This window comes from Peromyscus leucopus, chromosome 22 (assembly GCF_004664715.2).
Source record: "Peromyscus leucopus breed LL Stock chromosome 22, UCI_PerLeu_2.1, whole genome shotgun sequence".
NCBI lineage: Eukaryota > Metazoa > Chordata > Mammalia > Rodentia > Cricetidae > Peromyscus > Peromyscus leucopus.
The window spans coordinates 33,883,652-33,905,853 of record NC_051081.1 but is presented as its reverse complement, the minus strand read 5'-3'; the positions used below and the strand labels follow the sequence as shown (position 1 = coordinate 33,905,853).

The 22,202-nt window shown below is 49.8% G+C and overlaps 1 protein-coding gene and 1 long non-coding RNA gene across 4 annotated transcripts in view; one reads left to right on the top strand and one right to left on the bottom strand.

Annotated features, from left to right (window-relative positions):
- The window catches only part of Plb1 (phospholipase B1), a 120,897-nt gene that overhangs the window by 53,508 nt on the left and 45,187 nt on the right, over positions 1-22,202 (top strand). Inside the window, exons 18-33 of the mRNA XM_028873942.2 lie at positions 856-914; positions 2,569-2,642; positions 3,284-3,327; positions 6,616-6,724; positions 10,001-10,052; positions 11,575-11,655; positions 13,597-13,662; positions 13,931-14,031; positions 16,411-16,492; positions 16,829-16,933; positions 17,036-17,131; positions 17,277-17,348; positions 17,962-18,000; positions 18,506-18,566; positions 19,421-19,479; positions 20,424-20,497. Coding sequence (XP_028729775.2) covers positions 856-914; positions 2,569-2,642; positions 3,284-3,327; positions 6,616-6,724; positions 10,001-10,052; positions 11,575-11,655; positions 13,597-13,662; positions 13,931-14,031; positions 16,411-16,492; positions 16,829-16,933; positions 17,036-17,131; positions 17,277-17,348; positions 17,962-18,000; positions 18,506-18,566; positions 19,421-19,479; positions 20,424-20,497 — 1,174 coding nt within the window. The remainder of the gene's footprint in view (positions 1-855; positions 915-2,568; positions 2,643-3,283; positions 3,328-6,615; positions 6,725-10,000; positions 10,053-11,574; positions 11,656-13,596; positions 13,663-13,930; positions 14,032-16,410; positions 16,493-16,828; positions 16,934-17,035; positions 17,132-17,276; positions 17,349-17,961; positions 18,001-18,505; positions 18,567-19,420; positions 19,480-20,423; positions 20,498-22,202) is intronic.
- LOC114696291 lies at positions 11,596-21,940 on the bottom strand. Of its 3 annotated transcripts, XR_005089746.1 has the most exons (8): positions 21,581-21,940; positions 19,933-20,005; positions 18,219-18,283; positions 17,526-17,981; positions 17,240-17,283; positions 16,984-17,118; positions 13,542-13,792; positions 11,596-11,856 (listed from the first exon to the last, which is right to left on the bottom strand). It is a non-coding gene; the product is annotated as an uncharacterized LOC114696291 (long non-coding RNA). The 3 variants fall into 3 exon arrangements; XR_005089744.1 differs by having other exon boundaries at positions 17,240-17,981; XR_005089745.1 differs by having other exon boundaries at positions 17,249-17,981.

Genomic DNA, 22,202 nt, shown 5'->3' with positions numbered 1-22,202 from the left:
GCTGGGAAAGGGCACGTAGGCTGCTGTAATCACGTAAAGGGAATGTGTGTGTGTGTGTGTGTGTGGTGTGTGTGTGTGCGCGCGCGCGCGCGCGCGCGCGCGCGCGGTGAATTCAAGACGTGATGATGGGGGGAGGAAGACGCTAAAGATGTATAGTGACTCCAGGGTCCAGAAACAAGATGCCACCATCAGGCTTTGCAATGGCAGCCACGGTTGTGTGAGCCAATTTGTACCTAGACCTAGAAGCAAACAGTTAACGGTCTCATCCACAAATGCAGAAACGGACCACACTGCCCATGGCTTCAAAATAAAATAAAATAAAAAGTGCTTCTCAGTAGTTCTCAAAATGTAATGCCCAGATAGAGCTGGGTGCAGCTACGGTGCCTGAGGATTGGTTAAACAAGCAAGCTCTTAGACTCACTAAAGACCTCCTGAATCTGAAGCTCTTGGGAGTTGGGGGGGGGGGGAGGGAGATCATAGGTGATTTAACAAGCTCACCAGGTGATTCCGGCACACAACCCAGTTTGAGGACCGCTAATCTATATATTCTCAAAGGCATGCGTTCACGACCACTCGTGTGTTCGTTTACATCGTGTCCTCGGAAACACTAGGGGCGTTTTCCCTTCCCAGCGAAAGTCCTCAGTGGGAGTGGCACCTGCCCCTCTACAAGAAGCATGAAAGTGGTAGAGAGATTTCCAGGGAAGGGGACAGAGAACTGAGATGCCTCTGAGCATTCTTTCCATTGAGTGGGATGCAGCCCGCAATTACTCGAGCCTGAGTTGGCTGCTGGTGGGAGCCAGGTCCAGGGTCTTCCTGAAATCCTCATTTTCCATTCACCCCAGATTTGCTTTTTAGTTCACAGGCTGAGGCCGGCTGACATCAAGGTGATTGGAGCGCTGGGCGACTCTCTCACAGTAAGTGACCTCAGCTGTAGAAGGAGTAGGAGGAGATTTTGTTGATGCTTTTGAGACTGGGTTTCATGTAGCCCAGGCTGGCCTCTAATTCACTATGTAGCTGAGGTTGGCCTTGAACTCCTGATCTTCCTGTGTCTACTTCCCAAGTGTTGGGGTTACAGCTGTGTGGGTCCAGCTGAGAGAGGAGATTTTAGTGACCATGAAAATGTGGAACTGAAAGTTGAGGTTTTAATCCTCGCCTGTTTCTGGTCCCAATCCCCAGACCCTCCGTGTCCCCACTGCCTAGCATCTAGCATGCCTTGCACAGTGTGATTCCCATTCCACCCAATGCTGGGAAAGCAGGAGGGACCCCGGGGGAACATGAGCAACAAAACGAAGTTACATAGCCCGTGTCTGTAGTGGGACAGCATCTTCTGGCATGTCTCCAAAGACCCAGCCAGTCCTCTGTTTGTCCCTGTAGACAAGCTAAGAGGCTACTGCTCAGACAGGCCAAAGAGATGATGGGCTAGGACCACTGGGTATGGAGGTGGGGATGAGAAATGAGGGACAATGGAAGAAGTAGAGGTCCCAGCCACCTCTGGAGCTGCCCCAGGGTGATACCCTAAACAAAGCACACTTAAAAAAAAAATCAGTCCTATAGAAAGCCTGAGGGGGTTGGTCCCCAGAGGTTCCAAGAAACAAGTATCTATTTAACGGTCACTCCCAGTAGAGTCCAGCTGTTGTCTCCAGGTGCTATCCCCTGGATCAGTTAGAAGGCAGCATCTGCAGGTTTGAACTCTCCAAGGCCATTTATGGCCTAGTCTCACTCTGTAGCCCTGTGACAAAAAGTCCCGTGAGGTCTGGCATTCCTCACATCCGACCAGTAAGGAGCTTTGCAGTGAGTACCCAGAGTCTAGAAGCCAGGCCCAAGAACTCAAGAGTCCTGACTCTGGGTTCAGAATGTTAGCCCGGCAATTGCTTATCTCAGAGGTCCTACTGTGTGTAACCTTCTAGGAGAGACTAGCAGGCTGGTCCTTGGCATCTTACCAGTTATGTATCTACGGTCTCCTAGAGGATGCTCTCTGGACAGAGAGCCATAGAGAATCACACAGGCATGGGAGGGCAGCAAGTTTGACATGGAGGCAGGTGGAAACGGGAATTAGGTACCAAACTGTAGTGAGCGTAACCTGGGGATTTCTCCTGGAGTTTAGAAATACATGCTTCAGGGGAGGAGACGCCCTAAGGAAACATCTTGCTGTTTCTCACCTGAGCATGCATAGATGTGATGAGGACCGACTTAGCCTATGCTTTCTTTGATGACATGCTTCACAGCTTTCAAAAAAAAAAAAAAAAAAAAAAAAAAAAGGACACAGCATCTATCAAGCACGTGCTTTTGAAAAATATATGCTATAAGGCTCCTGGATCTCTCAGTTGCTGTCTAGACAGGGTTTCCGGGCAGGAGGTATAGCTGTGGAAAGCACCAGGCTTTCCCAGAGGGAGTGTACGATCATCCCAGAAAGGGCGGGAGACGTACCCATAGGAGGTTCCATCTGGATTCGAGAACTTCCCTAGGTGTCCTGCCCAGGCTAATGGGATGGCCCTTCAAACAGGTGGACAGCTGTGGTGTCCTGAGAAAAAGCAGGGGCACCCACCCACTGTTTGCTCTCTCTTTCAGGCAGCCAATGGGGCCGGAGCCGAGCCTGGGAACCTCTTAGGTGTCTTAACTCAATACCGCGGCCTGTCCTGGAGGTGAGCGAGACCCAGGAGGTCCCTGCGCCTTCTGGGAAACAGTACATCAAGTGTGTGTGTGGGGATGGGCTATCTCGGTCTTTCTATAACAAACTTCTACATCCAATGTACCGGCCTCCCCCAAAAGACTACAATCCCAGTAGCAGAAGGTGTGGACAGGAGTTTTGGGGGGTGAACAGGCACCAACGTTGTGTTCCTAGAAGCCTGTGCTATCTCCTTTGGAAGCTTGGGTCGGGAGACCCTGATGCGCAGGTGCTCTTTCAAAACGGGCTTTTCCAACCTAAACAGGAACAGAAAGACAAGCATCGGCTAGAAACAGAAGCCCTCTGGATTGGGAAAGGCAGTGAAAGAAACCAACCTAATTCTCCCTGCTCCAACATCAGAGCCGGGCTCCAAACTAAAACAGCTAAAGCAGCCCCAGCAGCGACAATTTAACTTCTTTGGTCTGTTTTGTTTGCTCGAGCGGGCGTCCAGGGAGAGAGGAAAGGAGTTGCGTTCTGATTTGGGTTTTTGATTCTCGTGAAGAAATGATGGGTAGAGGGTGAGTCCCCCGAGCTGTGACTCAGGCGGGAAATCTGTTTTGTTTAGGCTTGGCTGGCATATTAAACCTTCCTTTTTTTTTCCCTGCTTCTCACCAACAGCGTCGGAGGAGATGAGAACATCAGGACCGTGACCACCCTGGCCAGTGAGTACCTTGGTGCCTTCGGGCAGGGGTGGCTGCGCCTGAGCCCTCTGCGCCCCCCACTGGCGGCCGGCAGCCTCGCAAGGCGGCAGGACGCCGCTGAGTACAGTAGGGGGCGCTGCTTCCCCGAGGTTGCCATCCTGGCTCGACTCCGGAGCTAATTAAAAAAGCCTTGGAGGGTTTTGTCTTTTTTCAGTGTTTTTCAATGGGAAATCGTCTTTATCCAATAAATGAGTGCAGAAAAAAAAAAAAAAAGAGCGAGCGAAAGAGCTTAGACCAAATCTTAGGACAGTCATTTAAAAGTGATCCAATAAAGAAGGATTGGACTGCCGTTGTGGATATAGAGCCTATCTGGGAAGTTTTGCACTTAGGCCTGGTAGGTTGGGCATCTCTGTCCACAAAGACCTTGCTGTATAAACCCGCAGCAATCGCAGCAGTGAGAGATGAAGTTACCTTGCTCAGGCTGTGCAAACAGAGCCTTGTTTGGGACTCAACATTTTCCTTAATGCTTTGCCAACAACCCACTCGGATGATTTTTTTTTTTTTTTTTTAAGCTTGGCTACATTTTTCTGAAGGGTCTGCCTTAATCTTTTTGGGTATGGTTATGGCAATGCTTTCCATTATGTTATTTGATTTTTTTTTAGTACTGCCCAATCCCAGTGTTTATTTTTTTATTTTTTATTTTTTTATTTTTTGGTTTTTCGAGACAGGGTTTCTCTGTGTAGCTTTGCGCCTTTCCTGGAACTCACTTGGTAGCCCAGGCTGGCCTTGAACTCACAGAGATCTGCCTGGCTCTGCCTCCTGAGTGCTGGGATTAAAGGCGTGCGCCACCACCGCCCGGCCCCAGTGTTTATTCTTAAAGTACACTTTCTTTTAATAAGGTGTTGAACAATATTTACAGTGAATTCTTTTCTTCTTAGAAACCCCTAAGGATTTTTGCCTGGGGTTGGGGGGGAGTTGGTTGGTTTCATTATTACTACTTTTGGGGGTACATATCCCTTTGATACATATTTTTAGCTGAGACATTATTTGAGTCTTTTATTTTATTTTATTTTACAATACTATTCAGTTCATTATTTGAGTCTTAAGCCAGCAAGTTTAGACAGGACAGTAGAGATTCTTAATGTCCACATTGGCACACTTGATAGGACTTTATGTCTATTATCTATTTCAGTTCTTGGAAAACTGTGTTGAATTTAAGTAGATACAGTTCCGTGTTCTGAGTACACTCTGTCCCCATTTGTTGAGAGGTGACTTAGGCTGCTTCTGTAACTGTGACGATCTTGGCTTTGAGATGCCCCAGCAAGATGGCTGGACATCATATTGCTCAAGATCATTCACCAAAGTGCTTTACAAATGACAGTGTCACCCCTCAGGCAGACTCCCTGACACACTTAGCTTAGCTCTTCCACCTTTCCTAGTGGGAGGAAGCAACCTGTAGAGCTGCATGGTTCAGAACAGGCGTGTGGAAATGTACAGTGACAGTGTGAGGTCACGACAGAGCTTCCGCCCGGCGCCCTGCTTGATGTAACCCAGCAGATACTCCAACACAGGGCGTGTGGGAGACAGAACTCTGCCCTGATGGTGTCAGCAAATCTCCAGGGCGGGGCATGCCCCCCCCCCAAAGACAGACGCAGGAACTGATAATCAGCAAGGGGAGAAAAAGGTCTGCAGTGTGGGAAAAAGTCAGCAAGGGACTAGTCATTGAGATGTGGGGGAATAGAAATGTTAGGAATGAAAAATCTCAGTGAAATCAGTGATATATAATGGAAAGCATTGCCAAGAGCTATAACCAAAATGAAAAAACCCCAGGGATGGAGGAAAAGATGGATGAAATCTTTGATCAAATAGCAATAAAATAATAAATGAATATATGACCATAATGTCTAAGAACTCTGGGATGTAATCAAGAGGCGAGACCTAAGAATGGCTAAGATAGAAGGAGATGAGATAAATACTAAATGAATACAGAATTATCCAATTCAGTTTATAATGTGACATTTCTCAAACCTAGAGAAAAATAATCAAACACAAGAGACATTTAGAATCCAAAACAGAACCTGACCAAAGAATCACAATGTATTATAGACAGTATCTAAAGTTAAAAAGCAAAGAAAAAATATAAGTAGCTGTAAAGGGGAAATGCCAACTCCCCACAAAGGCAAATACATCAGAATCACAACAGATCTCATCAACAACCATAGAAGTCAGGAGAATGTGGAATTATTTATTTCAAGCCCTGAAGGTAAGTAACTGCCAATCAAAATTGCTACATCCAGCAAAACTACCTTTAAAAATTGATGAAAAATAAAACTAACTTTTCGGCAAAGAAAAGCCAAGAACCGGACAGATCCACTAACGAATTCTCCCATACCTTTGGAGGAGAGCAACAGCAGTCCTAAAACCATTCTATAAAACAGAGGGGAAGAGTACTTAATACTCTACACAGCGAGCATCATCCTCACACCAACCCTGCTGCACACAGAGTAGCATTAAAAAAAAGACCCATTTCCTTTGTGATAATAGATGCAAAACATCTCAATAAAATACTTGCAAATTAAATTCAAGTACACATGGAGACCATATGCCAGTCAGTTTCATTCCAGAGATAACATGAATGCATTGACATATATAAATTAGTATGGACAGAAATCACATGATCATCTCAATAGATAAGGAAAAGACTTCAACAGCCCTTCATGATAAAAATCCTTAAAGAAGGACCTGAAGGAAAAAAAAACAAAAAAAACAAAAAACAAAAAAGCCCTCAGTGTAGCACATTACTATGTGCTGTGCCTGATGTAAAGCAGAGTTCTCAACCTGTGGGTCATGACCCCCATGGGGGTTAAAGGATTCTTCACGGGGGGGTCACCCAAGACCACCCTGCATGTTAGGTATTTATATTACAATGCATAATAGTAGAGAAATTCGTTATGAAGTAGCAACAAAAATAATGTCATAGTTGGGGGTCACCACAACACGAGGGGGCTGTATTCAAGGGTCGCAGCATCAGGGAGGTCGAGGGTCACTGCTATAAAGTCTAAGGCACCCAACGTTCTGTTCCATGCTGGGCTGTGGGTCGGGGGCCATCCTTTGTCCCCCACACTCGATGGTCAAAGGAACCTGACAGTCGGCCACGTAATCCCAGCACTCAAGAAGCTTAGGTAGGAAGATGACCAGTTCGAGGATAGCCTGGGCTATAGCTGTAAGTGACCCTGTCACAAAACAATGCAAGAGTCTTGGGAAGGTTGCTGTGGGGGCCATGGGTAAACACGTCCCTTGTATTTCCAGACATCCTCCGGGAATTCAACCCCGCCTTGAAGGGCTTCTCTGTCGGCACCGGGAAAGAAAACACGGACAAGGCGTCCTTCAATCAGGCCGTAGCGGGAGCCAAATCTGAGTGAGCCTGAGTATCCCGGAGCGGGGTGCGAGCTGGGGAGGACGGAAGCAGGGGGGCCCGGGAGAGCTTTAGTGTAGGTTCAGAGTCTTGGTCTGGGTAGAGTTGGGGTGAGCTGTCTTGAGTGTCAGAGTGGGCTGTCTTGGGAGAGTCCTTCACTGTCAGACACACAAATCTGGCAGTGTACACTCAGCCCTGCCCTAGCAACTGATCAGATTCCTCTGATGCCCTGCATGCACTTCAAGGAGATCGCCTGGCCTCGTGGGTAAACCCTATGTCCTCACAAAGCAGCGGCTGTGAGCGGGCTCATGGGGAGTCCCCCGTTATTAGCTTGTTCCTGTTGTTTTTGAGTCTCACACTCCCTGCCTTCCTTAGAGAGTCATTTGGGGCTCTGCACTCTTTATGCTTCCGGTGCCATAGGAAGCACACTGACATGGGAAGCAGAGCCCTGAATGGCATCCACATGTCTTCCTTGGCCCCTACAAGTCTCTGAAGCACAGGGGCAAGGCTGTCACAGGTCTCTCTCCACAAACCGTGGAGGTTGTGAGGTTGACAGCATCTCGGATACAAAAGCTCTAGTGAGCTCTACCCTTGCATAGACTGGGTGAGGATGGCGGTCTGTTGTTTGGTTTTTACTCTTTGGCTCTTTAGCTCTTTTGGAGGGCCCGCCACCCAGCTCCCAAATAAATCCACACGGAGTCTTATTATTATTTATAAAGGCCCGGCCTTAGCTTGGCTTGTTTCTAGCCAGCTTTCCTTAACTAATTATTTTGTCTGCCTTTTGCCTCTGGGCTCATTTCCTTTTCTTACTTCTTGTGTATCTTACTTTCATTCTTACTCTGTGGGTGGCCAGGTAGCCTGGTGGCTGGCCCCTAGTATCCTCCTCTCCTTGTTCTCTTGCTCCTCTTTTTCTTGTTCTTTCCAAATTTCTCCTATTTATTCTCTCTGCCTGGCAGCCCCACTTGTTTCTCTCTCCTGCCTTGCTATTGGCCATTTAGCCCTTTATTAGACCATCACGTGTTTTAGGCAGGCAGAAGTAACACAGCTTCACAGAGTTAAACAAATGCAACATAAAAGAAGACAACACACCTTTGCATCATTAAAACAAATGTTCCACAGCATAAACAAATGTAACACATCTTAAAATAGTTCTCCACAGCAGTGGCCCCAGTGCTAATTCAGCAGGGCTGCAGGGATCCCCTAAGAAAATGTCTAGTGGCTCAGAGACCATGCCCCATGACCCTATGGTCCCTAAAAACTAGCAGGTCAGCGTTCCTGGTACCCCCAGCTCTGCTTGCATGCTATTCAAAGACTGAGTGTCCCTGGGGGTCTTTTTCCTAGCCAATGAACACACGAACACCACATCCAATTAGGGAAATGTGTAAAAAGATCTTTTCTATTTTACCCCAATTTTCCTTCCAGATTTAGCACAGACCATACATCTCCTTGTGGGTCTGAAGATTTTTTTTTTTTTTTTTTTTTTTTTTTGTAGTTTAGTCCCAAGACTCCCTGATGTTTTCCCAGCCCTCAAGGCTCTCCTGGAGCTTATAAACGTCCTCTGAGTAGCTTTCACATTAACTTTCCCTATAGGGAAGACAGCTCATGCCAAGTCTAATAGGCTTTAGAATTAATTTGAAGGCTGCTTCTTTCTTTGGCAAGAGGGGTGAGAGGCTAGTGGCTTACCACTTTCAAGCTAAAGCTGGCTTTAACATTTATAGAGTTTCTCTTCCCCAGTGTATATCAGCTGGTAACCGCACCAGAAGGAAGGCCGTTCTAAACATGATTAGATCAGGGAGACACGTAAGAACGGACATGCAGAGTCAAGGACCTATGACTAACTGCCTGGAATCTGTGACCGTACTTTTCCTTCGGCCTTAGGGAAGATATCCAGGTGGTAGAGAAAAGCAGGGCCAGGAGGGTGGTTCCCATATTACACGTGAATCTATAGCACAAAGAAGATATGCAGCCTGAGCAGGTACAGCAAGCGGACTCCGGGGTCTGGCCTTGGGTCTTCCAGGCTTTGTTCCCATCTTGATCATAACCCTCGGTATACACACAGCAGTGCCCAAGTTACAGAAACACCTTCATGGTTGGCCTCCTTGTGTTCCACACAGTAACTCTGTGAGCTGCACAACACAGAGGGATTATTACCTGGATTTCTAATCGGTTAAATCAGGCTAAGCCTGAGCCCGCCGAGTACCCATTCCGAACCAGGGTTCAAAGACAGAGGGGCTGCCCTGATAACCGCAGAGCCACAGATGAGAAACAGGTTAAGAGACTCAACGTGTCTCCTCCCAAGTGCTGGTCCCCAGGGTTCTAGGGCCAAGGTCAGAGCAACTGGGTTTAGTAAAGAGGGAGGTAAGACAGCTGGTTTTACCTGTCAGGCATGGTGCCTGGGGGAACTTTGAAGATGGTGTCGATACTAGTGATAATAGAAATCGTTCTAAGGAGGCTTGCCTTGCGTTAGGCACTGAGCTCTTTACGTGACCCTCATTTGGCTCTCTCGACCCCATGGAGGCAAGGCCGCCGGCTGATTTTACAAAGGAAAGCACTGGGTTTGTAAGGTAAAGATGTCAGAGAGGTAGGTGGTCACGGGTAGACCTGGGACTCAAACCCGTACTACCTGGCAGAATAGGGGCTCTTATTCAAGGGCCTGCTTGAATCTCGTTTGCACCCACGATGCCTTTCCTTAAGCAGGTTGAGCTCCCTGGTTACAGCTTTTTTTTTATTTTCCGTTATGGAGACTGAGCCGAAGGCAAGCACTCTGACACGGAGCTCTGTGTCATTTTAAACTGAGGTCACCTTGTAGGGCAGGCAGGCCATGGCCTCTGCTAAGATGGGCGTGAATTGGGCAGCACGTGATGTAAAATGTTTACGTGAGACCTCTATGCCTTGAACAAGTCCGGCTTGGAAGAGAAACTGAAAGTGTATCATTAAATACGCCAACCTGAAAATAAACCCGCTGAGAGTCAACCCCCCACCCCCAAAACATGCAAGCTCCTACCCATCTCAGGTGGTCAGTCATCCCCGGTAGAGCCTGAGTAGAGAAGGAGCTCTCTCTCTCTCTCTCTCTCTCTCTCTCTCTCTCTCTCTCTCTCTCTCTCTCTCTCTCTCTCTCTCTGTGTGTGTGTGTGTGTGTGTGTGTGTGTGTGTGTGTGTGTGTGGTGGGGTTCCAGTCCTGCCCCGCCACCCGCCGAAGTGGATTACCAATTGCTACTGCCCCTACATGGCCCTTCCTGTCACTAACCCTCCTCATTCAACTCCTATGTGTTCCCACAGCGGCTTAGTTACCCAGGCCCAAAAGCTGGTGAGCCTGATGAAGGCAGACAAGGTGAGTCTGGACACATCGAGGTGGGACTCCACAGAACGGGAGGAGAAATCCCCTAGACACCGAGCAGTCGGGAGTAGGGTGAGAGGGTGCAGAGGATCCAGGCCAGGTTTCTAGCCCATCTGAGCCCTGAACCTCTGTGCCTTGGCAAATGTGGTTCCCATTCAGTGTGTTAGCCAGCTGTACAGAGTAAACGTGTATTGCCAGCCAAGCCCGGGACTGTAGATACATGAGGACAATTCAACACGGTCCCATCCTCCAGGAGTTTAGAAGAGGAGACCAGCATCGAAGGATCAAGACTCTGAAGCAGTTGGTTCAGGCTTTGTAAAGAGAGTTACGCGTAGAGTGGAGGAGGGTGCCACAGGCCTAGGTCCCCTGCTTGTCAGGATTCCGAAGGGAGACAGGGGTTTGGCTGGGTTCTAACAGATGAGTGTGAGATTGTCTCTCAGCTAAGAGAGACGTGCAGGCCCAGTGCTGATCTGGTTTGGGAGGTGGTCTCGGGTGGATAAAATAACAACAAGGGATCAATGTTGGTTATTTTTATCTAATGCCATGCATCCCCCCCAAAAAAAACAGTCCGTTATCAGGAGAGTTTCAGAATGTGTCTGTGTCCACTGTCAAACTGGCCAGCATCCCTCTCTCCCTCCCATCATTCCCATCATCCTCCTTCCGCCTCATTTGGAAGCAGAGATGACGTAAGAGGCTGTGAGCGCCACCGCCACCCTTGGGCCATGGTGTATGGAAAATACATATGTTCATATCGCCACCTCCCCTTCCATGCAGCCTATGACTTTAAACACTTCTCTGGCTCTCTCGTGCAGGAGGGTAGAGTCTAGAGGTGGCAAACTCTCCCGGCCATGTTCTCGAAACCACTGTGTTGCTCTGACCAGCTACCCCAGCTGGAGCTTTTCTTTTTTTCTTTTCTTTTCTCTTTTCTTCTCTTTCCTCCCTCCCTCCCTCCCTCCTCCCCTCCTTCCCTCTTTCCTTCCTTCCTTCCTTCTTTCCTTCCTTCCTATTTTGGTCTTTCCAGACAGGGATTCTCTGTAGCTCTGGCTGTCCTGGAACTCTCTGTAGACCAGGTTGGCCTTGAACTCAGAGATCCACTGGCCTCTGTCTCCCTAGCACCAGGACTACAGGCATGTGCCTCTAGGCCCAGCTCCAGCTGGGATTCTTCACAGGTGCCTTTAACTCATGTGAATAGCTCAGTTAGGAAATTTGTTCTAGAATCTTCTAGAAATCCGGAAGATGATCTGTCTCCTGTAAAGCTAACTGTGAGAACCCCAGATTTCTAGAAGATTCTAGAACAAATTTCCCTTCCCAGGGCCAGGACTTATTTCCCTATCTCCCACCCCTTCCTGGTCATGCTAGAGACCGAGAGCAAAACTCAGAGAGCTCCTCCTACTGATATGGTTGGAGACAGACCTATGTCCTACTGTGCCAAGACAAGTTTGAACTCTCTGGTGTGAGGGGTACTGCCTCTTTGAGAGTTTCCTGCTTGACCCTGCTTGTTTTCTGTGCGTTTCAGACAATAGACTTCCAGGAGGACTGGAAGGTCATCACTGTGTTTATAGGAGGAAATGACCTCTGTGATTCTTGCAATGACCTGGTAAGTCCCCAGCCCCTCACCCTCGGGAAGGATTTCCATAGTTGGCCACTGGCTCCTGGAACAGCGTAGCTAGGTCAGGACTCTGTTCATGGCTTGGCATGGATCCAACTGAGGATGAATTAACCCTAAGATCCAGAGGACGTTCCCCTTGAAGGCTGGTCCTGATGACGTTGCTTAGTGAGGGAGCCTGATGATATCATTCTAGAAAACAAGATAACCTTGTGTTGTTTGAGAAACTCCCACTTGTTTTCATAGCTAATGATAGGCCAGCTCCTCTCCACAGCACTGCCCAGCCTCGTCAGTTACGCCTTTGTGCGGTCGCTAGAGAAAGTGATTTCCCACAAAGGTGATGAAGCAAAGTTCAGGTCTGCACCTCTTGAGGCTGATGGGAAGCCCCCAACAGAGGCTGTAGATCTATGGCTGCCATGTAATCCTGGATTCTCAAGTCCCTCTGAAGGAGACCCCTTAGACCATACATACCACCTGTCTCGCACCCGTACCTGTGCCCCATGCTGTGCCCAGGGCTGGGGGTGGGGGGGAAGGACCGGGTAAGTCATGGCAAATGAAACACAAGCTCTGTCCTTGGGGTTTCCCTCAGCCAGGGGCCAGAAACAAGCAACTCTTTATTACGTGAGAGACATCACCATGGGGTTCTGACGACACACAAATCAGAGAGTCCACAACCAAAGTAGCCTTGGTGTGCGGAGGGTTAGGAACTTTAAAGCTGAGATCCGACAAGCTGCTGGGGACAGGAAAGGCTTGGGGACCTCGGTACACACCCCCTCTAGCTTCCTGAGGGACACAGCTTTACCCTGTTGTAAAGTGGGGTGCTCAGAGAGCTGTCATCCACAAGAGGGGTTCCGGCCCCGTGCTCTGAAAATGGGGCTGGAGAGGTGGCCCTGCCAGTGACATATCACTATGCATGCATGGAGACCTGAGGTTGAACACCCAGCACCCACAGCATCAGCCAGCTGTGCCGGTGCACATCTGTGACCCCGGTGTGCTTGTGACAGTGCACACCTGTGACCCTGGTGTGTCTGTCATGCACACCTGTGACCCTGATGTGCTTGCTTGTGATGGTGCACACCTGGGACCCTGGTGTACCTGTGACGGTGCACACCTGTGACCCCATTGCTCTGGAGAGACAAAGGTATTCCTGGGGCTTGCTAACCAACCAGTTTAGCTGAACAGTAAAGCTCCAGATTCAGTGGAAGAGCCTGTCCCAAAGGATGAGGTGGAGACCACTGAGGAGGATGCCTGGTGCCAGCTTCTGCCTGCATGTGCATATACGTGGATGCCCACCTCTATCCAGCCATATTCCATATTCTCTCTCTCTCTCTCTCTCTCTCTCTCTCTCTCTCTCTCTCTCTCTCTCTCTCACACACACACACACACACACACACACACACACACACACACACACACAACTCTAAAACCACAGATATAAAAATCAGAGTGTATTTATGTTTGGGGGCCCCACAAACCACCCCCTTTTCCCCCACTACATCCTTGAGGCCCTTGCTTGGATGTGATTCTAGGCACCTGAGGCGCAGCCCAGACTCTCTCTCTGATCGCACAGGAAGAGGGCAGAGAGTAGACCCAGAGACTGTTTACACTGCAGAGCCTGAGGTCATCTGCTCCGACACCCCCATTTTAGAGGAGTTCAGAGAAGCGATACGGCATAGCCAAGGCTCCTCTAGCCAATACAAAATCAATTCCGAGTTTTCCTTGGCCCTAGGCAAAAGAAAAGACCCTTTCCTGAGAGCCATGGCAAGTTCTAGCATTGTAGCTAGGGCCCCCAAAGACAAACCTTGTGTTTCAATATTGCCAACTCCGACCGAAATACAGAAAAAGGAAAAGCCAAAATAAGAAACAGTCTTGTTTACTTGGGAGGAGACGGGTTGATTCATGGGCCTCAGGAGATTCTTCCTCTGCCTGCAGGATCACTTTTCTCCCCAAAACTTCACGAACAACATCAGGAAGGCCTTGGACATCCTCCATGCAGAGGTACGGGCCCTAGACCACACGGGCGTCTGAGTGGCTCTGTCATAGCCATCATTTGTAGCCTCGGCGGCTGGGACACAGCTCTGGCTTTGTTCTGAGGCCACCTCCGCTGCAGCCTGCATGCACTGGCATCCTTGGAGAGCAGAGTGAAAGGAGAAAGAAAGTGGGTGGGGTCAGGAAGAGGTCACAAGATCTGAGCTCCAGCCCCCACGTGAGAAGCTGATGCTACGCTTCACATGTCACCTTGGTGACTGATGCCATGTTCCTGCAGGTTCCCCGGGCCTTTGTGAACATGGTGGAAGTGATTGGGATCATCGCCCTGAGGGAGCTATACAAAGAACCTCAAGTCAGCTGCCCACGGCTCATCCTCAGGTCTGGTGGGAACCTCTCCCATGTTCTTAAAGGGTCATGGACCTTAGCATATTCTTTAGGAAACCCCAGGGTAGAGTATGGGGATTGTTAGGACCACTCCACATTTTAACCTGAAAAGGGTCTCCCTGGGGGCATCTCAGGATATTAAAAAAACAAGCCAAACATCAGTGTAGACCGCAACAATCTCTCTGAGGGAGCGCACAGGGCATCTCTTCCTGTTTCTGTTGCTGTGACAAGCCACGGGACCCCTTCATCAAGGAAGGGAGAAGAGGGTGTTAGGAATGGGGTCAGGCCATAGGTAAGACTTGGAGAGCACTCAGCTTACTTCTAAGACCTATCTCACAGAATACCCAGAGCGTAGTCACCACCTCCCAGAGGCCCATCCCCAGGACAGTGTTTCTGACTGGGCATGTGGATGCTCCGGGTGGGACCAGCACAGGGCTACTGTCACTCCTTAGAAGAAAAAGAAGAGGGATCAGAATCAGCAGGGTCTCGAGGACAGTCTCCTCTCAGAGGAGAGCATCCTAGTCCTCAGAAGGACGCTCCTAAGAGGCTGGTCTCAGCCTCCAGAACCGACCAAAGATGGCTCCCCTCCAGCACCCTTATAAAGTGCATATGACCTTTGGAAGGAAGCTGCATGGCCATTCCCCACCGATTCTGCCCCGAAAGCTCCTCTCTGCACCGTTTGCCTGGGTCGTCACAGGGCTGTGCAAACCTCCCTCCCCTGCCCTCCAGCTCTGTGCAAGCCCCCACCGCCGCATCCCTGAGCACGCCACGTGGCCATTAGTCACCGGCTGGCGGTGATTACCCCCGACAGCCTGTGAGCACTGAGTCACGGCCAGCAGAGCGGAGGGGCTGTCTGCTGAATAACCGAATGAATAATTCACAAGGGCCAGCCAGCCTTGTTCTTGGAAATTAAGGGTGTATACTGATCCCTGGAGAACTCTGGCAGACCGTCCCTAAGGGAGTATCGGCAGACGGCACAGGTTCCCTAGAGAAGGCTTCGGGGTACTGTGGAGCAGGAACAGGCTGCCTGCCAGGGACGCGTGTCTATTGACACAGCGGGTGTCAGGCACGCTATTTTCATCCTGCTGACTCCTCTGCCGGCTTCCACGTTCTCCAGTCCCTGGGACGTGCAGGAGATTCGGTATGGAAATGCTTTCCGCTCCAGAGCAGATCCCCCCCAAAGCCTCCCACTGCTGGCCACTGCAAAGCTTTGCAGGCCACTAGAACCCGACGTTCGGAGCAAGGCGTTTGAAGATGAGAATGTCAGCGTTGACGAAATCAAGGGCTTCCTTCTCTTGGGACCAGTCTCTCCACCTCTCTGCTGTTCTGTCTCAGTGGCCAAGCCTCTTTGGTGGTACTGCCTCTATGCTGAGCCACCTGGGCTGTTATTACCTTATCCCCCAGGCCAAACATCCAGATTTACCGGCTGGTAAGCCAGAGTGGAGCTGCAGACTGGCGGACACAGTTTAACTCAGAGACTGAGTTGGAAGTCCCTGCTCCACTCCACGTCTAAGGCTGTGTGACATTGAGAAAGTTACTTAACTACTGGGCTTTGGTCATTTCCTCTACCCCGATCCCTTGGAAAGTCTGCTACCTCTGAACTATATCCCTAGCCCTTTTAATTTTTTTTTTTTTTTGACGGCATCTTGCGTATCCCAGACTGACTTCAAACTTTCTCTATAGCCGAGAATGACCTTAAACTTCTGATTCTCCTGCCTCTACTTCCCAGAGCGCTAGGATCACAAGCAGAGACCCTCACACCCAGTTTTGGGGTGTTAGGGACAGAACTCAGGGTTTTAGGCATGCTAGACAGGCACTCTACCAACTGCGCCACCTCCCCAGCCCCCCTGTTCATTTTTTATGTTAAGAATAGTATCTTGTTAAGCTGCCCAGGCTGGCTTCAAACTCGTGATCATCTTCCTTAGCTGTTGAAATAACTAGAATGACATGCTGAGCCAGCTTCAGATTTCTCTCCTGTAAAATGAGGTCAATAATGATTTCTGGAGTGGCTAAGAGATTTAAACATATCAGTACATGGTGTTTGGCTCCGTTAACATGTAATGTGTACTAGCAATTATTGCTACTGTCACTATTGCCGTTTGGGAGGAGGTGTGTCTCTCTGCACATCTCTCTCCAACCATCAGATGACTCAGCTCCATAAATCACTCCTCCAGACATCAGGGGGAAGCGTTTGGTTTCCAAGAGCAAGTTCATGGCCGTGTTCTGTGGCTTCCTCTTGACCTAGCCTTAGATTCCTGATGCCTCCTTCAACTTAAAAAGAAATACACTGAGGCTCCTGACCAGAGCCTTGGCATCACCCATTCAGGATGATGACCTCTGGCTGGGGGGTGTCTCTTTGGTTTTGTCTGGCAGGAACCTGTGTCCTTGTGTCCTGAAGTTTGATGATAACTCAACAGAATTTGCCGCCCTGGTTGAAAGGAACAGGCAGTATCAGGTAAGCCGGGAGAGGGTTCTGCCACTGGCAGGGCTCGGGGAGGTCTGTATCAGGCAGAGTTAGTTGATGCTAAGTATCTTGTCTTTAACTGAGTGAGCGGTGACTGCCAAGGACCGTGCCAAAGGAAGCACATTCAAGGATGATAGGGACCACAGTGCAGCTTCTTAGAAGCTTTCAGAATGAAGTCTCAGAACACGCTTCACCCTTTCCCCCATAGCCTCCTCCTCCCTTAGGAAGGAATTCAAGCCATGGTTGAAAGTAGTGGGTAAGACATGAGACTGGTTTCATTGTGTTCCTCCAGCTGTTCCAACCTCTGTCTCTTGTCTCCTCCTGCAGAAAGGCACTGAACAGCTGATTGAGAGCGGGCGATACGACACTAGAGATGATTTCACCGTGGTTCTCCAGCCGTTCTTTGAACATGTGCCCATGCCTCGGACCCCGGTAAAGCAGTGATGCGTTGGGGATGAGGGGGGACCCCAGAGGGCACGCACCTGCGTTTTTCTGCCATCTGTAACCGTTTCTCTCTTTCTGTCCGGTGACTAGGAGGGCCTACCGGATAGCTCTTTCTTTGCCCCCGACTGTTTCCACTTTAGCAGAAAGACTCATGCACGCTCAGCCACTGCCCTCTGGAAGAACATGGTAAGAACTGCGGTGTAAGAATCCGCCCTTCCAGTCCAGCTGCCTGCCATCTCTCCTCCTCCTCCCTCCCACCTCCCCCACCCACCCCCTACGTCTTGACCAAGCCACCTGGCCCACCTTCCCATCTTCTTGCTTCTTTGTTTAGCTGGAACCTGTTGGCCACAAGACAAGACAACACAATTTTGAAAACAAGATCCCTATTATGTGTCCAAACCAGGTAGAGTGGGCTGTCCTGGGAACACCCTCTGACCACAGACAGGAGAGTAGAGAAGGGGGGGGCGGGCTAAAATGGACCTTAGAGCTAGGAAAGCAGATTTTAACCAGCAGGAAAAACAGAACGGGACCCCAGTTTCCACTCCCAAACCGTCAGATCCTTGGAGTTTTGTAGCTGTACCCTCTGAGGCTTCTGAATTCTTCTGGGTCCCCAGAACAGTCTCAGACTTTTCACTGGGAACTACTGGACCAGGGCTTGTGTGGGAGGAAATTAGAAGTGGAGGGATCTGCTTTTTCTTGCTTAAGGAACCCAGGTCACTGTAGGGCAAAGTGGGTGGGTGGCAAGGCAGCCTATTGGGAAGGGGCAGGGTGGAGAAACAAGACCCTTCGCCAATAGGCTGAGTGTGGGAAAGCATACACTTACCTTTCCTGGTAGCTACTTACGGGTTCAGTCTGAGTCTTGGGGCTGGGTTCAGGTTATAGAGAAGACCCTGGTGCACGTGGTGGTCAGTCTTTCTGGAAGGGTCTAAGCTCTAACTGTGGCACTGGGCAGGCTAGGAAAGGGCATGTCTAGGCTGGTTTGAAGCCAGCCACTGTTCCCTCTCCTCTTCCCACAGACCTTGCCATTTCTGAGCACCTACAAGAACAGCAACCAGGTATCTACCTAAGTCTTCCTTTGATTTACCAGGCAATGGGGCGGGCAGTCCCTACTGATGGGAAGATGGATGAGAACCCCTGACAGAAAGCAGAAGATGGTTCGGACCCTTTCATAAAATCATCTCCCCACCCACATCTTCCATTGGGGTGGAGAGCAGAACAAATGCCTTTCATTTCAAATTGCAACCCCACAAAGACAGAACAAAGCTAGCCATACCTTTCACAGCAGAAGGAGAGGGCAGAGGGTGGGGTGGATCATTTTTGAAGGCCCTGAGTCTTGCCCTGGATGAAAGAGAGGTCAGAGTTAGAGGAACAGATCCCAGGTTAGCTGATATTCAGAACCATCTAGGGTGCCATCTTCCAGTGCCCCTGGAGGATCCTCTCCAGGTATAAGACCTGGGCTCTGTGTTTTGCAAGCCTGCTGAGTAAGCCTGATGCCTATCCAGCTTCTCTGCCCGTCACCCCCTTAACCCTGAGATTCTGGGATTGGCTCTTTGCATTTAGGGTTATGGAACCTGGACGTTATGCAAGGACAGAGCCCCTTCTGCCTCACCACCAACCTCGGGTAAGCTCCTGGGACCCACTGGGTTCCAAGACACCCACCCACACAAAGGCTTACCTACCCATGAGCAATCTCTCAGGCTTCGCATGGTGACCACTCAACACAGTCCTGAACAGTGCTTGTTTTTTCTAGCCTGATCTAGCTGGTCTTTGCCCAGCTCTGGCCTTTGGCAATTTCATGCCTGGCAAGCCCCAATACATTCTGGGTCAGGAGCTATTTCCTATCCTACTTTCAGGGTCTAAGCAGGGACACACAGAAGACGGGGGGGGGGGGGGGGGGGGAGCTTGCCTCTGATTGGCTCAGCCTGCAGGGTGGTGAAGTCCAGAGGGGGATAAGGCCAGGGAGTCCTGTTAATTGGATGGCTCTGTGGAAATGTGTCCTCACACTTTGCCTGTGGAAGGGTCTAGAAAGCTCTCTGGATTCTTCAGAACAGACTTGAGGTCTGGCATGACTATTTCTTAGATTCTTGTGGAAATCTAGAACCCAGTTCTAAGTGGGCTATACATGGGCCAGGGTCTGTCTGGGTGGGCACTTAGGCCACAGCTGACTTCTCACATGACTACCAGCACTAATACCTCTTCTTCCCCACCCCACCCCCCACCATTCCTACTTGGTGCCTTGCAACATTCCTGTCATCTATTTCTTTATCTTCTGGCCTGATGAAAACCTAAGATGTGTTTGTCTCTGATAAGGAGACTCTGGTATGAAATTCTGCCAACACAGTTTGGGCTTCCCAGCTCTACATGGTCAAGACACACATGGGCGTCTTGTTTGGGGTGTTGACATAAAGCAGAGGCTTGTCTAGCCTGTGCCGGCAGCTCCCTTCCCAGACTCACGCATGTCCGCTTATCTTCCAGTGCATGCCCTGAGACCTGCAGACATCCAAGTGGTAGCAGCTCTGGGAGACTCTCTGACCGTAAGGACTTTGGAGCCCTTGGGGTGGGAGTGGGCGTGGTGTGGAGGGGAGAAAGTGGGCAATGGGTGTGGTGGGGCCGATCCAAGCCCCGCCCTCCTAACTCCAAGGCCTGCACTCACAGCTTCTATAAGCTCTTGCCCTTCTGTCCAGGAGACTGGCAACAATGTTATTTTTACAACTGCTTTATCAAGTAGGTGTGTGTGTGGGGGGGAAACATCTTTTCCAGGAATGAACTGAATATTCTCAGTTGGCTGAGGTTTTGAACACCCAACACCAGTTTTTGACATATGCAAAAAAAATATGTCATGTTGACTCAACACTCTCCTAACGATGCCTGTGTGGGTCCTATTCTCCCTCCCTCGTGAGCAGCCCAGACCCCCATCTGTTTCCTCCGCATCCACACGGAAGGCAGCTTTATCCTTCAGCGGTGGCTACGGCTCTGCTCCTCCTCACCTTCAGTGTGGGGCTGTACTGCCGTCCCAGGGCACCACCTTCTGGCAACAGCCGGGGCTCTGGAAATGCCTTTCTGGAGAGAGAGAGAGAGAGAGAGAGAGAGAGAGAGAGAGAGAGAGAGAGAGAGGAGGGAGTTTATTGGAAATCTCCCCATCACAATGATGGCTCCAGCTTAAGCACTTGGTCCATAAAGCCCTGTGTGGTACTGATGCTGCTGATAGTATCAACACCACTCCCATTTGTGAAGCCCTTGAGAGTTTCCCAGACTTTACAGCTGTGATCCAATTGCGTCCCAAGCCTCCCCTGTGGAAAGGTTGGCCACAGTGAAAGAAAGCACAGCTGGGAAGAAGGGTCGCAGCCTGGGGCCCCTCACTCCCCATCTGTGTACCATTCTTGCCTCTGTGAGTGCAAGAACCTTCAGAACCCATCTTCGCGGCTCCCCATTTCTCTCTGGCTCACTGGTTTTCTTGTGGAATTTGATGTTCCCCAAGGCTGGCAATGGCATCGGCTCCCAAGAAGGTAACCTCTCCGATGTCCGCACCCAGTATCGAGGACTGTCATATAGGTAATGTTAACCTTTGACCTCCTCCTCCTCCTCCCCAGAGCTTAGCCTCCTTGTTGGTTTTGTTACCTTTTTTGGTTTGGGGGATTTGTTTCGTTTTATCGCCAGGGTCTCAGGGAATCAAGATTGGCCTTGAACTATGTAAGGGAAAATGACCCTGGGCTTCTAGCCCTCTGCTTTCTACCTCTCAGCTGCTGGGATTGCCAGTGTGCACTGGCTAGGATGTGGGTTTAGCTCCTACAAATGCACAAATCTCAAAGAGCAAGGACCAGGTCTAAAAGGGGCTTTCAGAGGAACCGATATATATTTCTGCATTGACTGAACGGAGAGGATAATTTTGCTGTTAATGATCCTTTTATCTTTAAATTATGCAGAAAAAATAAGCCAAGGTTCTTACCAAACTCCTGGGTCAGCAAATCCAACCTGAAATGTATCCGAAAAGCACCAAGTCCTTGAGTCTCCACCTGCCCGTTTGCATGTCTGTGTTCGTATGTCGATGCTACTGTTTGTCTTCATGTATGTATTCATGTCATTTTGTAGTAACACCTCTGCTTGTATGTATATGTATGCGTCTATACAGAAAACTGTCCAGACCCAGTACTCACATCCAGAGGAAATAATGGATACAAGTTGCAATCAGTGGGCATCCCTGAGAAACCCCTGTGCGCTGGCACAGGATTAAGAACCGAAAGGGTGTCTGAGGGGTGTGTGTATCAGCTGCATACTCACCTGGCTAGTGTTTAGAAATGAAAATGGCCAGAGTGCCCCAGGATGGGAAAGGAGAGAGGAACCAGCCCTCCCAAGCAAGCAAGAGAAAGTGGTACCCAGCATGTCGTTAGACAAAGTGAAGGGATAAGAAAGGAAAACCAGGATACAGACGTAGAAAGGAGCTCAGGCTTGGGGTGTCATGTGAGCAACTGAGTGTGGGTTTTGTTATGTTTTTGTCTTTCTTAATAAAGTTCAAGGTTTTGCATGCTTCAAAGTAATTAGTGAGCAGTTAAGGACTTATCTGGGAAAACCAAACCAAAGCCTGCCACGAGAGGGCAGAGTGTTAATGAGCAGTTGGCTGCTCAGAAGCATACTTACTATTTCCTTTTGCGGGGTGCATTCATGTCAAGGATCCTCCCTAAGAAAGTGATAGGGGACAAGGTGGGGTGATCCAGAGCCAAGGAAAGCCCCAAGAGAGACCCATTTCCCAAGGGAAGAGAGAGGCAGGATCACAGAGCTGAGAAACGCCCACTGAGAAATTCCAATGTGCCCTCAGCATGAGGGTGATCTTCCCTCCCAGAACTAGGGAGCTGCTTTTCAGCTCAGAGCCCCCACATTTCCACGCATCTTCAGTCATGTCAATGGTCTCTAGTGGGCTACCCGGAACAAAACAGAACCTCCGGTTACTCAGCACTCTCCAGAATGTTGCTGAAGCTGTGAGGAAAGAGAAAAAGAGAGCAGAGTCGGGGGGGGGGGGGGGGGGGGGGGGGACAGGACTCACTGCGGCCCAGAAGAGGCCTGGTTTACAGCAGCAGCTGCTCTCCATCTCAGCTAAAGGAGGCAGTGACACATCGTTGTGTGAGGGAAACCACACAGGAGTGTCCGCTCCAGAGGAACACCCCTTGGGAACGGAAGTGACTGGCGCAGCCTCACAGGTAGCTGAGATAGTGAGGCTCCCAGCCCGGAGGTATAAGCCTTCTAAGGGATTTCTTGCATGACC